Below are 14,110 nucleotides of genomic sequence, written 5' to 3'. Positions count from 1 at the left end.
GTATATCTGTTATACTGCGTGATATATAAATGTTAGAATCGCAGAAATGCAACTCATTTGTAAACTAAAACCAAATATTTTTCATTTACTAGAAGTGTAAATCAAAACTCACCTGTATTTACATGATCATTTTCAATAGACTGGACTTTGTTATCAGCAAATTCTATTACGTTATCAAAAATATTCAAATGCAATTGTTCTTCAAGTTCAGACTTTAATATTATATTTGTCTCTTGCAAGACTTTTTCTTGTATATCTTCTGCATTAGACACATTGTTGGTGTCATCACGATGACATTTAGTTTCTTCTACAATCATTGGTTCATCTTCACATACTTTTGTAGCTGTTAGATCTTTACTATCATGGGTATCATGCACGTTGCCGTAAACACAAACAATTTTCGGAACTATTTCATTTGAATTTTCGATTGTTTCGCGAAGGTAATCAAGAGTAGGGGTAATGTTTATATTTTTATCAGTCTTCACCGCATCTTCACCAGAATCAGTATTGCATGTTTCATTTTCGATCAATTGTTCTGTTTTCCCAGTGTTTAAAAGTAATGGTGTTTTGATAGTTTGCAATGGGTCAGCCAGATCTTCAAAATCTCTAGGTTCGGATTTTATTTCAATAATCATCATTCCATTGGTTTCAGTGCTCTCTTCGCTTCTTCTCCCGTGCTCCCTTGTTTCGCTGTCCAAATCTTGGTCCACATCTATCGTTTCTATGAAAGGTTCAATGACTTCTAAGTCTGGTTGAGATTCTGGAAGAGTTAATTATCATATGAGATGATATTTCAACTTAGAATTTAACGTAGTCATTAATGTCAATTAGTGTTTTTACTAATGTTTTTAAGTATTATTATTTTAGTAAATAATAACACTTAATAATAATAACACAGTAAGTAATAGTAAATAATACTAGTAATAGTAATAGTAAATAAATAACTCTAGTGAGTGTGGACTGTTACAGTACCGTCCAGCCTTAATGACCATTGTTGCACACATATTGAGAGTTTGAAACTAATTCGCCTGTCCTAATTTTTTGTTTAAGCGAAATTTAAAATCCCATTCCCATTAAATAAAAATAAACACTATTTGGTTCTAGTGAACGTGGATATTTAACTATGCTAGTTGACTAGTCTATACGGTTCAAAAATACAAATTCCCAACTTATTATGACGTATGTTACTCAATTTCACCTTTGTTGCAAAAACAAAAGAAGCCTTTTGATGAGTAATTATTGTCAGAGCAATATTGCCGCACTGGCGGGGTGTTCGATCAGAGCACGTGATCTTTTTGAAGTCTCCCAACTCAGTTAGGCCGGCGGCACTATCGCGTTTACTGCGTTTTCGTACAACTTCAGAGTTCCGAAAGCAATCCGAAGTTCTTGGGATCGTTACGACATTTTTTAAAGTATTCTATATACGTTTACGGACATCAATTTTTGTGAAATAAAAATGATTCAAGTTATTACATACTAGGAGTGGGTAATATCGGTTTTGCCGCGTATCGAATCGTATCTATATATCGAGTATCAATATCGGATATTGAATCTATATATTTTCTGAATCTATATTATATTGATGGATGCTAGTAGATTTTCTCGATTCATGATATTTGAGATTTGAAACGATACGCTGATATAATATCGTAGTAGATATAGATTTAAGTCAACGTTATACGGTTGGTTTTCTGATATCAATTTATAATATGATTTTAAAGTAATAAAAAGAACATGAAAATAAAAATATCAAAAAAACTTTCCTTCATGCTTTTATCAGGCTTAGGACTGGCTACATTATTTTCAGTTTTTAGTATTTTGTGTCTTAATTTAAAATTACAAAATATACCAAAAGAGTGTAGATTTCAAAAGTTTAATACAAACACAAGAAATAAACTCAATTATTTGGATTCAACTAAAAATAGAAAAATGTGTACTTTAAAAATCAAACACAAAAAACTTTTAAGTATTTATAAACACTTGTCCAAAAATTCTAGTTCAAGGTCAAAGCGCGTGAAATTAAATTCAACGATGCAAATAGGCTATACTACATTCAAGTTAAGGTCGAAAGTTGAAACTTCTTTCCTAAATTGTATCCTGCTGATACGCTAAGAATAATCTTCAGACATATGGCCTTAAATATAAGGTTTACAATTGTATGGATAATGCCTGTTTCTGTTTCATTCATCACATGATATCCCTATCGTGCGCTCACTCACTCTGGCCGATTCGATACGAACCAAACGAATATTGCTGATATTCACGAATCGGTACGATATGCCGATGCGCACCACATCGAGCAATATCGTGTATCGGCTGATATCGATATATAGAGTTCGATTCACGAATCGGTACGATATGGCGATGCGCATCACATCGAACAATATCGTGTATCGGCTGATATCGATATATAGATTTCGTGCGGGGCGATATCGGATTCAACGATATTGCTGCGATATATAGATATTGAATCTAGATACGATTTATATCACCCACTCCTATTACATACATAAAGTCGAACTAGATGATACGGATTTTTATACCCAGCCTTAGGTAAATTATCCGATATCTACCTCCTCTATTCATAAATACATTGTGTAAAATTTTAATTTTAATTATCTGCTTTAATGTTCTTGAATCTTGTAACCGGATCTCGTACTTTAAATTACATTTTGTGGTTTTTACTACTCTCTCTCTCTCTCTCTCTCTCTCTCTCTCGTCGTCACTATAGTTACGTAAACATTAAAGTGTAAGAAAATCAATAAACTCACCATTGTCTACAGAAGCTTCCGCGTTGTTCATCCATTTCTCCTTTTCCTGTGAATTAAATTTAAACTGATGAGATCTGCATTATTTTTTACGAATACTTTTCAGGGTGTCCCACAAAGAGCATAATATCAAGTCTAAAACTGAAAACAGTGTTCTATTAGGATAATCGATTCCACCATTTAAAAAAAAGGTCAGTAGTAATGAAAATAGTTTCATATTAAATAATATTTGAACACAACGAACTTGAATTCTTCTGATGACCCTAGAATTATGTTTTACGTCAGGTGCCGTTATATGAGTCGTAGCAAAAATAAGGGCGGCCTTATATCAAGAGGTGTAATTTTTAAAACATAATTGATAACATCTATTTAATTAATAAAAATTGTAAGAATCCCAGAAATTCTAATATCTTGTTTTCGGAAGGCAGAATTAATACGAAAAAAAAAAAGAGTAAACGCGATAATTCGGCCAGCCTATAGTAGGTTCTTTAAACTCAAACATTTGAACCATGCGTGTGATGTCAGCCGATGAAAATATTATAAAAATATACACATTAAGACACCGACACGCCAAACAGCTTATTTTGTCTTTTTAATAAGGATGATGTTTAGTAACATTCACACGCCGAGTTTAAAATTTCTTTTGAGTTTTTAAACCATATGCACCTAGTGATACGGTTGCTTTTTTTTTTGACGTACTCATTGTTTGAAATGAGTTGAACGAATTCGTTATTAGCCGGATCCACACCGGACGATCCAAAGCGCTTCGATCGCGCGCGGCATGGAGCGCGCTCCACGGAGCGTGAAGTGTAGACGTGCCGCGTGCGATCCATTAGCCGGATCCACACCGGACGATCCAAAATGGATCGGCGATCCCGCGATCCGCGTTCCAAAATCGTGATGCGTGGAGCGTGGATCGTTCTAGGTCGATCCAACAGCAATCTTTTGCGATCCTGACTGGCTGCTCCAACGCGCTCCTGCCGATCCATACTGAATCAGTTGAATTTTGTCTGGCTATGGAGTCACACCTGCAACGACGGCGACGAATAGCCGTTGCAGCAGCAAGCTACATTTTACTTGTATATTTACGGCAAAAATTACGAAAACGAAAAAGACATTATTGGGTATAACAAATAGATCGCACGCGGCGAGGAGCGCGCGCTCTCCGCCGCGCACATGGCTCACGTGCAGCACGTCTACACTTCACGCTCCGTGGAGCGCGCTCCATGCTGCGCGCGATCGGAGCGCTTTGGATCGTCCGAAGTGGATCCGGCTATTTGTTGTCGGTTTTTTGGTCACGCACAAAGGGGCCTCAGTCGTTTGGCGCGCGCGGTCTGGACGATTTAGAATCGCGTGATCCGCCGTTATGGATAATTCGCAATGTATCCGTTTAATTTCCCTATACCTACAGGGAGAATAAATGTTTGATTTGCAGTCATTCGTGCAAAATTAGCTTCAGCTCCATCATCAATTAACTCTTTGTAAAGTCGAGTCCCATATTCCAGCCGGTTTTTAAAAATTGTTTTAACCCAATACTGTCTTTTTCGTTTTCGTAATTTTTGCCGTAAATATACAAGTAAAATGTAGCTTGCTGCTGCAACGGCTATTCGTCGCCGTCGTTGCACGTGTGACTCTATAGCCAGACAAAATTCAACTGATTCAGTATGGATCGGCAGGAGCGCGTTGGAGCAGCCAGTCAGGACCGCAAAAGATTGCTGTTGGATCGACCTAGAACGATCCACGCTCCACGCATCACGATCTTGGATCGCGGATCGTCCGGTGTGGATCCGGCTAATGTCATGTAGTGAATTAAAATTCACTACAAGAGCTTTCATACACACGTTAGTATTAAAAAATCTCACAAATGGCGCTGTATTAAATAGTATGTATATTTCTGTCTCATTCTTTGCTGGCTTCATCCTACACATTTTTGTATTTGTGTCTCTTACCTGTCGTTTTTTCCGTTGCATCCGGTTTGAAATCACAACGATTCTAAAGAAGTTTTCACTTAAAAAAAACTTGATATATTACTTAACTATATAAAAATGGTATCGGTAGATAACATGGTGAATAAATAACATAAATGAAATGGAATTTCATTGCTCCGAATTGCGGTGCACCTTCAAACGTGACAAGTATACAAGTACACAAGTATACAGCATACAGAAGGCGTCTACAGCATCATGTGGCTTACGGAGTCTTCAGCAGTCAGCGACTTGGCTGTGCTCCTGGCATTGCTGATGTCCATGAGCAACGTTGACTACTTACCATCAGATGAGCCGTACGTTCGCCCGCCTCCAAAGTCAATAAAAATAAGTCAATCGAATGAAATGAAAGATAAACATTCTGATTTATACTACAGAATGATCGCAGACGGAAAGAAGAAACAAAATCAAAATCATTCAAGTCATAAAGTACTAAGATTTCGGACTTACGAAGTCTTCAGACATTATTACAAGTCTTTTCTCGATCAGTTCAAGCCATTCCGGAAACGCACTGGTTATTATTGACGGGTATCTGGAATAGAACATTCCAATGATTCGCTCTTTATGTTGAGATAAACGAACCGATATCATCTCGAACAGCCACTGCCGCTGGTGAGCATCGGCAATGCCAAACGACACTTTAGGAGTGACGTCGTTTAGGGTCAAAATGGACGAGGTAGCTATAGATGATGATAACTAATACATAATAATATGGTATTCGTGCTGTTTTCGGCAGGACAGAACTGTTTTTAAGATGCGTTTTTTTTTGTTTATTTATTTATTTATACTGTTTTTCAATTAAATTTAAATTATACTGAATTTTTAAATTTGAATCTAAAAATATAATATAAATGAATAATGATGAAGTTCACAAATAACAGTTTGGAAAAAAAAAATTGTGACCATTAACTTTGGACTAACCTTTAGCATAAAACACGACCTGTTTTACCAATAGAGTAAACTAGCTTTTTATTTAGTCCTTGTTTGATCCTTGTTCTTATTTTTTCATACAAAAATAATAATCACTATACGAGGTGGGATCAAAAAGTAGTGAGAACGACATACTCCTTGGTAAGAAAAAAAAATACTGACAGGCATAGCTCAGATACATGTTTGTAATATTAATAAAGAAAAAAAAAACTTCAGAGGTGTCAAGGGACACCCGGATGGAACGAAGTTCCTTTCGATTAATTAGTGAAGAAATTGTAATTTTTTTTTAAGTTATAATAATAAGTTACGGCATTATGAAGAAAAAAAAATAATACTATGAACTAAATTACTATTGTTGAAACGCTATCTCGAGAAACTGTACTCATTACGCGGACCAATCGAATACGAGCAATGTCACGCGATAAGCGCCTACACGTTGATTGGTCAGAATGACGGATCTAAAAAGTGTCGTGACAACTTTTCGTAAGAATTTTTTCCCTCTAGCCCCCTTTCACAACGCGCGATGAGGAACTTCGTTCCAATAAAAAAGCAAAAAAATTGTACATATACATACACACACCGAAACATTTATATATATATATATACATATATATATGTACTCTGTCTGTCTATTCTTTCATACACGTCATAGATGCGCGGGACTTTGTAAACACAACAGAGTGTATATATACCTAGTCAGGTCATAAGTATTGTCACACAGTAAAAACTTTTCTTTTAGAATGCTGGCCACAAAAAAGTTTATTGAACTCGAATTTCGAATTGTTCATGAAAATAAAAATGTATACTTTTAGAATTTTACTCATTTTTAAATATGGAGTGGACGCTTAAAGAAGACCGTGTTGCAGCTATTGCGTTGCATCGTTGCGGTTACGCGCCAATTCAAATTTTTAACATACTGAAAAATTTGAATATAACCAAAAGATTCGTTTATCGTACCATCAACCGATACAATGAAGACTCTAGTGTAGATGACAGGTCAAGAAGTGGTCGTCCTCAGTCTGTTAGGACTCCAGCAGTGATAAAAGCTGTGAAGGCGCGAATTCAAAGAAATCCCAAACGTAAGCAGAAACTGTTGGCCCTTCAGATGGGGTTAAGCAGAACCACGGTGAAAAGGGTGTTAAATGAAGACTTAGGGCTTCGGGCATATCGAAGAAAAACAGGACATCGTCTGAATGCTCGTCTAATGGACCTGAGACTGAAGAGATGCCGCGCTTTGTTGAAGCGGTACGCGGGAAAAAAAAATCAGGAAATTCTTTTTTCGGATGAAAAAATTTTTACCGTAGAAGAGAGCTACAACAAACAAAATGATAAGGTGTACGCACACAGTAGTGAAGAAGCGAGCAACCGTATTCCGCGTGTCCAACGAGGTCATTTTCCATCCTCGCTCATGGTATGGTTGGGAGTTTCTTATTGGGGCTTAACAGAGGTACATTTTTGTGAGAAAGGTGTAAAAACGAATGCAGTTGTGTATCAAAATACAGTCCTGACGAACCTTGTGGAACCTGTTTCTCATACCATGTTCAATAACAGGCACTGGGTATTCCAACAAGATTCGGCGCCAGCTCATAGAGCGAAGAGCACACAAGACTGGCTGGCGGCGCGTGAAATCGACTTCATCCGGCACGAAGACTGGCCCTCCTCCAGTCCAGGTTTGAATCCGTTAGATTACAAGATATGGCAACACTTGGAGGAAAAGGCGTGCTCAAAGCCTCATCCCAATTTGGAGTCACTCAAGACATCCTTGATTAAGGCAGCTGCCGATATCCAGCTGCATGGACCTCGTTCGTGCTGCGATAGACGACTGGCCGCGCAGATTGAAGGCCTGTATTCAAAATCACGGAGGTCATTTTGAATAAGCTTTAGTGTCATAAGAATCTATGTTTTGTTAAGTTCATTTTGGTATATGAATGGTTACATAATGAATAAACTTGTTTCAATTATTTTACATTAAACATGTGACAGAATTTATGACCTGACCAGGTATATATATACTCTCTCGACTTCGTAAACACAACAGCGTATAGGTTAGAACACGCACGGCTTGCTAAATACATACGTTCTGATATTGTAATATTAAAATATGATTTGTTTTTGAATTTATTAAAATTATGACGCGTACACTTGCTAAACACACAAAATGTGAAGATTATAATGCGTATGACTTGGTTAGCACAATAATAAAGAGAGGTTATAGTGCGTACTTGCTAAAAATACAAAAGCATTTATTATTATCTGTATATAATCTCTACTTACCTAACTTCTGCGTTATTACGTATTTCTTCTGGATGTTCACATATTTTTGCACTGCAATTATCTCGTGATCTAAAATTAACCAATCAAAAAATATTGATTAAAATGACATCATATTTTACTCCAAAAAATATACCTTAGAAAGATAAAAAAAAATCATACTTACACATCTGAATGACGATTTAAAGCATTTAAAGCGTTTAAAGCCTGAAATTGCTTTTTCCTATCGTAACATTCTTTATTTCTTTGTTTAGCAGTTTTAGGTATTTTTTTACTTTTTTGTTTCTTTAATTTCTGCGCTTCATAATATTTTTTTCTTCTTTCTGCATCAGTTTTAGGTTTTTTGGCTGGTAATTGATCAGTCTCACTACATTCATCTGATCTCTCTGCAGTTATGTTTTGTACCATTGTATTTTGTAATTTCTTTTTCTCACGATATTCTCTACATTTTTGTGCATTTGTCTTTTTCCTTTTCCTTGATGTTATAGTTTGTACCTCAGTAGTCGATGCTTTAGTTGATTCGCTATTAAAATAAAAAAGCAAAAAAATTGTACATATACATACACACACTGAAACATATATATATATATATATATATATATATATATATATATATATATATATATATATATATATGTACTCTGTCTGTCTATTCTTTCATACACGTCATAGCTGCGCGGGACTTTGTAAACACAACAGAGTGTATATATATACAGGGTGTCCCAAAACTCAACGATAACCTGGTACCGGGTGAGGGGCCAAGGTATACCAGTTATGAAAAAAATAAGAAAAAAAATCTATGTCACTTAGTCAAGCGATGATAGACATTTTTCGAAAAAGTTAAAAATTTGACACCCTTGGTCGCATTTTTAGGTACTGTGATCGCAATTTTCACAATTTTACAGTGATTTTTTTAATAATGTTATCTCAAATAATAGTGCTATTAATCGTAACCACAAATGAAAGTAATAATCATTGTTGACTAAGTAAAATAAATTAAATTTTGACGACGTTATGGTTTATAAAATTTATGTCAGTCAACTTTGACACTCTACGTTGGAAAAAAATGTACTACACTACCTATGGCAGGTTTTTTTAAAAGATGGCCCATTTAGTCTAGATTTCAAAATAGTACAACACTTGCCACTTTTCTTGCCAATAAAACTGCTATTTTGAAGGAATAACATCGTGTAATAAAAACCAAACCCTGGTGATAAGACCTATTGGGAGTCCGCACGGCTAGGTACCACCACCCCGCCTATTTCCACCGTGAAACAGTAATGCGTTTCGGTTCGAAGGGTGGGGTAGCCGTTGTAACTATACTGAGACCTTAGAACTTGTATCTCGAGGTGGGTGGCGCATTTACGTTGTAGATGTCTATGGGCTCCAGTAACCACTTAACACCAGGTGGGCTGTGAGCTCGTCCATCCATCTAAGCAATAAAAAAAAAATGCCATCAAAGAGAAAAGGAGAGGGAAACTTCGAAGGGGCGTGCTGTTTCATCACGACAACGCACCCGAGTACATGTCGGCAGTTGTGATGGCTGCCATTCAGCAAGCTGGCTTCGAATTGGTTGATCAACCCCCTTATTCACCAGATCTGGCGCCTAGCAATTTTTATCTGTTCCCCAAATTGAAAGAATACTTAAGGGAAAACAGGTACGAGGACGATAACGAGGTGATGGATGGAGAGGAGAACTTTTTGCAAAGGCCAAGACAAAACTTTTTTTTGAAAGCCTTTGAGAAGCGCTGACTCGCTGTGTAGAGAGACTCGGAGACTATGTAGAAAAATAAATTATTAAGTTATCAATAGTCTTCATATTCTATCTCATTCTCACTACTTTTTAATCCCCCTTAGTACTAATACACAATGAATAGTATGATGTCTTGCCAGGATGCGAATTACTGATTAGGTTTACGAGAAGAAACTTTACAATGTTTCGATTTTATTTAGCGTAATTAAAACTACTACTTTTGCAGTTTAATCTCGCGTTTTACTGTCAAATCATTACATTATTTCCGCATTTTCGAATAAGTACATTACTCTTGAAACTGGTAACCTAGGGGGTTATGCTAGCACAACCGGGGTAAGTGAGCTCACGGGGCTCAAACTGGAAGTGTTGCTAACACTGGCCCTAGCAAGAGCAGTGCTTCGCAGAATCTACTACCGGATCGGAAATACGACGCACTGAGAAGATTCGGCGAGAAACTCAGTGGGCTGTGCCTGTGGGTTAATTTACTCACTGAACCCTTTCGATGAGAACGGAGACTGGTGCTCGAGATAGATAAAAGCGGATCGCGGATCGTGGATCGCGATAGTGGATCGGGAGGATCTGAAATGACGTGTTTAGGGCGACGGCGACTGTTTACCATTCGGTCCGCAGGATCGGGTAGGTATGTGCGTTACGTGTAGTGGTAATCTTCTCTTGTCCTCGATGTACGAGTTAAAATATGCGACCGTCGCTTTTGAACCTGTGCCGCCAAAAAAATGCCGCGGCATATATACTGCGGTTATGAAATAGCAACAAAGGAGAACCGTTGACGGTATTTTTTTTAACAGGACCTACTTCTGAACGCGGCGCGCGTAAAGCTTTCAAAGGTGCCGTATAACGATGAAAAGGCAGAGTTGTTGGCCGATGCATTGCAAGAACAGTGCACCACCAATACTCAAACGCGTGAACCCGGAACAGACCGAGTTAGTCATCAGGGAGGTCGAGCGCAGAGCTTCCCAGCCAGCCCAGCCCCCGAAAACGGGGGGTAACGCGTCCGCGGGTTCCTTCCTTTATTACGAAATAAAAGAAGGAATCGCGAACTTACAACCACGGGAAGCGCCCGGATACGACGAAATCCATAACTACGGTTAAAAAATTTACCCGCCCAACTAATAATCATGTTGGTCTCCATTTTAAACGTTACGGCATACACAAAGCTGAAAAACCTAAAAAAGAGCCCGCAAGCTACCGCCCGATCTCCGCCTCTTTTCAATGATAAGCAAGTTATACAAGCGACTATTATGCAAACGGGGGACTTCATCACCTCGAAAGGCATCCTGATCGACGAACAGTTCAGCTTCCGCGTGGAGCACTCTTCCATTCAGTAAGTCTTAGGGAGCACATCTTAGTAAAGCTAAATATACGTAAACCCTTTCCCACGGAAGCTCTCTTCTCCGATATCGCGAAAGCGTTCAACAAAGTCTGGCACAACGGTTTAATTTACAAACTGCATAACATGGACGTCAAAGTTATCGGTGTCAGGAACTGGAAGGAGAAAGCCCTGAACAGACCATTCTGGAGAGACATACTGGACCAGGCTAAGGCCCATCCTGGGCTGTAAGGCCTGAGATGATGATAGCATGGACGTGTCAGATAATCTTGTGCTCATCATACGAGACTTCTTGTCGAATGGTTCGTTTCGGTACCGAGTCGAGGGAACTCGCTCTCTCACGACAAATCTCAGTCGGAGTTCCGCAAGGCTCTACTCTCTACTTTCTGACCCGCTACTTTTTAGCCTATTTATTAACGAAATACGCCGGTCGCCGGCGACCCGCTTAGCCTTTTTCGCGAATAATACAGCTATCTACTACTCTAGTAGGAAGATGTCGTTCATGCATAATAAGCTCCAGATCACGACCACCAACGATCGGACAGTGGTTCCGGAGTGACGCATCGACATCAACCCCACGAAAAGCACAGCCATGTTCTTCAAAAGGGTTCACCCGAGAGGGCGAGTCCAAGAGAACTAATGCTACTATCTCGTCACGAGATAAGCGCGGTAACTCCATACCCACTATTAAAATCTTTGGCCAGCCCATGCCGTGGGCTTTGAAGGCTAAACAGCTAAGCGTCACCCTCGACAGAGGGTTGATATTCGGGCACACACATTTTTTTTACACACACAATTCACATTAAATCAGTACGCTACCGTTTCGCCGCGTTTCTACTTGGTCGACTCTACCCTATGATCTGCAAGCGAAGTACATTGTCCCTTCGTTACATGGTGACCCTCTGCAAAAACTTGCATACGTTCCGTCATGAGTCATGACCTATGCTAGTGTTAACTCTCTCTATGGACCAGTCCTACATACCTCGCGCGCCCCCTAGGCGCGGGGATCTCGTAGGAGGATCGACCCCAGACCGAAAGCCACTGGCTGCTTTGTGATGTTCGTATAGTGCCGCACTCCGCCACTGTCCGCGGGCAGTTCGGAGCCGCGGGTGATGGGCAGTTCGTTAATTAGGGATGTCGCCACTAGCGTTTAAAATTTATAATTATTTTTTGGTGTCCGGTTGCTTATTAAACAAATAAGTTGCGTACGTACATACGTTAATCATACTATTTGTTTAAGTTTAACTTGATGGTCGTTTACGTTTAGACCGGGGGGTAGGCAGCAATGTATGACAAATCATTTTGGTTTAAAGCTCCGTTATTGTGATGGAAAAACCCAACGGTGGGTATTCTTTCTGCAGCTTAATGACAAACATAACTTGAGACCTGTGGAAATGTAAACTTACTTCTGGGCCACAGCTCTCTGTAATTTGGTTGGTCTTTGTATAGACTCGGCCGACGAAGGAGACTTCTCGCGGGAGGCGTACCAGTACTCATATAGCGATTCCCTGGTCACCTCCTTCAGCTGATACCAAAGCTTCTGCAGTAGTATCGGTGAGCACTGATGACCCCTGTAAAGGAACGATTTCATTTAAGGCAATACAATATACTGATGTAATTTACTGCTATACTCTTGTGTGCCCCCACAGTCGGATACCGCCATACAGTCTATTTTGGTATTATAAAATCAAGAAATATTTATAAAATTAGAAATGCACTGGTGGTAGGGTCTGATGTAACCTTGCACGAATAGATAACATTATCCTCCTTATTTTTCCACGAAGCAGGAACACACGTTCCGGTTTGAAGGATGAACTAATGTCTCAAGATGGATGGCTATTGACATACCACATCGATAACGACTCTGTCCCCCTTCCGTTGAAGGAGCTCATTAGTGTTAGGAACAGGCTTCGTAGGCGTTTTAACAGAAGGCCGTCTTTAAGCTTACCTCGAGTTGTAGAGGGCGGTGGCCGCATTCTTCAGCTTGTTGAGTACTACAGTTTTTATGTGGTACCTGTTAATCTTATACCTTTAAACGAAAAAGATTTATTGGTAAAATTGCTTTAATATCATTTGACTATGTATGAGAAGTGTGGTTGAAAGACCAGAATCAGTGAAATCATTTGCCGCCTCTGATGAATAGCGATATACTAGAGTCTATTAACTAGACTGTCATATATAACTCTATATATCCGATACTGATTTAAAAAGATACTATATGAACTAAATCAAGAGGTTTTTTCACATGACCAATTTAATAACAGTTTTGTGCTATCTGTTTAACAGTTTGTTATGTAATGTTATAAGTTGGGATCAAGAGATTGTTCGCTACCTAAAGAACAATAAAAGATAAATAACAGATCACATCAATACAAAGGTTATAAATAGTTATTTCTTATTTCAGTTTTAAATTCTAGAGTTCACCATATATGCATTGAGTAAGTCTACTTATATGTCAACCAGGATAAAATGACCTATATATTATTCTTTTAAACAAATACTTACCACGGGAATCTGTTAGTTTCAAAATGAGTCTTCATATTTCCCCAGAGTTCTTCACTTGATTTCATTGCTTCTAACAGTTGGTTCTCCAAAACCAATAAATGATTCTTTTGATCTTTAGAGCTTTCCAATGCAGGGTTGTGTAGAATATCTAGTTAAAATTGAACAATTTAGGTATGCTATATCTGAGTAAGATTTAACATTGAGATTTAGTTTATTTATTGAAACATATTCACATACAGTCTTGCACAATGAAAAGGATTTCTGGTCCCCATTTATGATTTCTGTCTTTCTCTGTGTAATCTGTATCTTATATATTCTATAATTTTTTAAATCAATCAAAAAGTTTCATTGAACTATTAAAAAAAAACGTGTGGCACTCGGGGACTCCCGCGGTAAAGCTGCAATAGCTTATATGCTCTACCTCGTCCAATTTTGGATTGGGAGAAATGTAAATTGCTACCATGACATGTGTAGGCCATTTCTAAGTTTGCATAAGCACGCACAAATATCTCCAACAAATAAGCGCCTAACATTAACATCGCTAACGTGT

At 38.4% G+C, this 14,110-nt stretch overlaps 1 protein-coding gene and 1 long non-coding RNA gene across 10 annotated transcripts in view; one reads left to right on the top strand and one right to left on the bottom strand.

Annotated features, from left to right (window-relative positions):
- Positions 1-2,679, top strand: part of LOC149500581 (uncharacterized) — a 31,501-nt gene extending 28,822 nt beyond the window's left edge. The window contains exon 2 of the long non-coding RNA XR_016324791.1: positions 2,554-2,679. This is a non-coding gene — a long non-coding RNA (uncharacterized LOC149500581). The remainder of the gene's footprint in view (positions 1-2,553) is intronic.
- The window catches only part of LOC114245104 (uncharacterized), a 111,752-nt gene that overhangs the window by 57,189 nt on the left and 40,453 nt on the right, over positions 1-14,110 (bottom strand). For 4 of the 9 annotated variants that reach the window (XM_089735803.1, XM_089735806.1, XM_089735805.1 and 1 more), the window contains exons 12-13: positions 13,561-13,708; positions 13,004-13,084 (exon numbers count right to left, since the gene is read on the bottom strand). In XM_089735803.1, coding sequence (XP_089591929.1) covers positions 13,004-13,084; positions 13,561-13,708 — 229 coding nt within the window. Of the gene's footprint in view, positions 1-112; positions 761-2,771; positions 2,818-5,203; positions 5,286-7,957; positions 8,027-8,120; positions 8,478-12,461; positions 12,627-13,003; positions 13,085-13,560; positions 13,709-14,110 lie in introns of all 9 variants that reach the window. The other 5 variants (XM_089735801.1, XM_089735802.1, XM_089735808.1 and 2 more) reach the window with 2 other exon arrangements.

The sequence above is a fragment of the Bombyx mandarina genome, chromosome 20, assembly GCF_030267445.1.
Source record: "Bombyx mandarina strain Sakado chromosome 20, ASM3026744v2".
Lineage (NCBI taxonomy): Eukaryota > Metazoa > Arthropoda > Insecta > Lepidoptera > Bombycidae > Bombyx > Bombyx mandarina.
The sequence above is the reverse complement of the archived record's forward strand: the minus strand, read 5'-3'. Positions and strand labels throughout refer to the sequence as shown.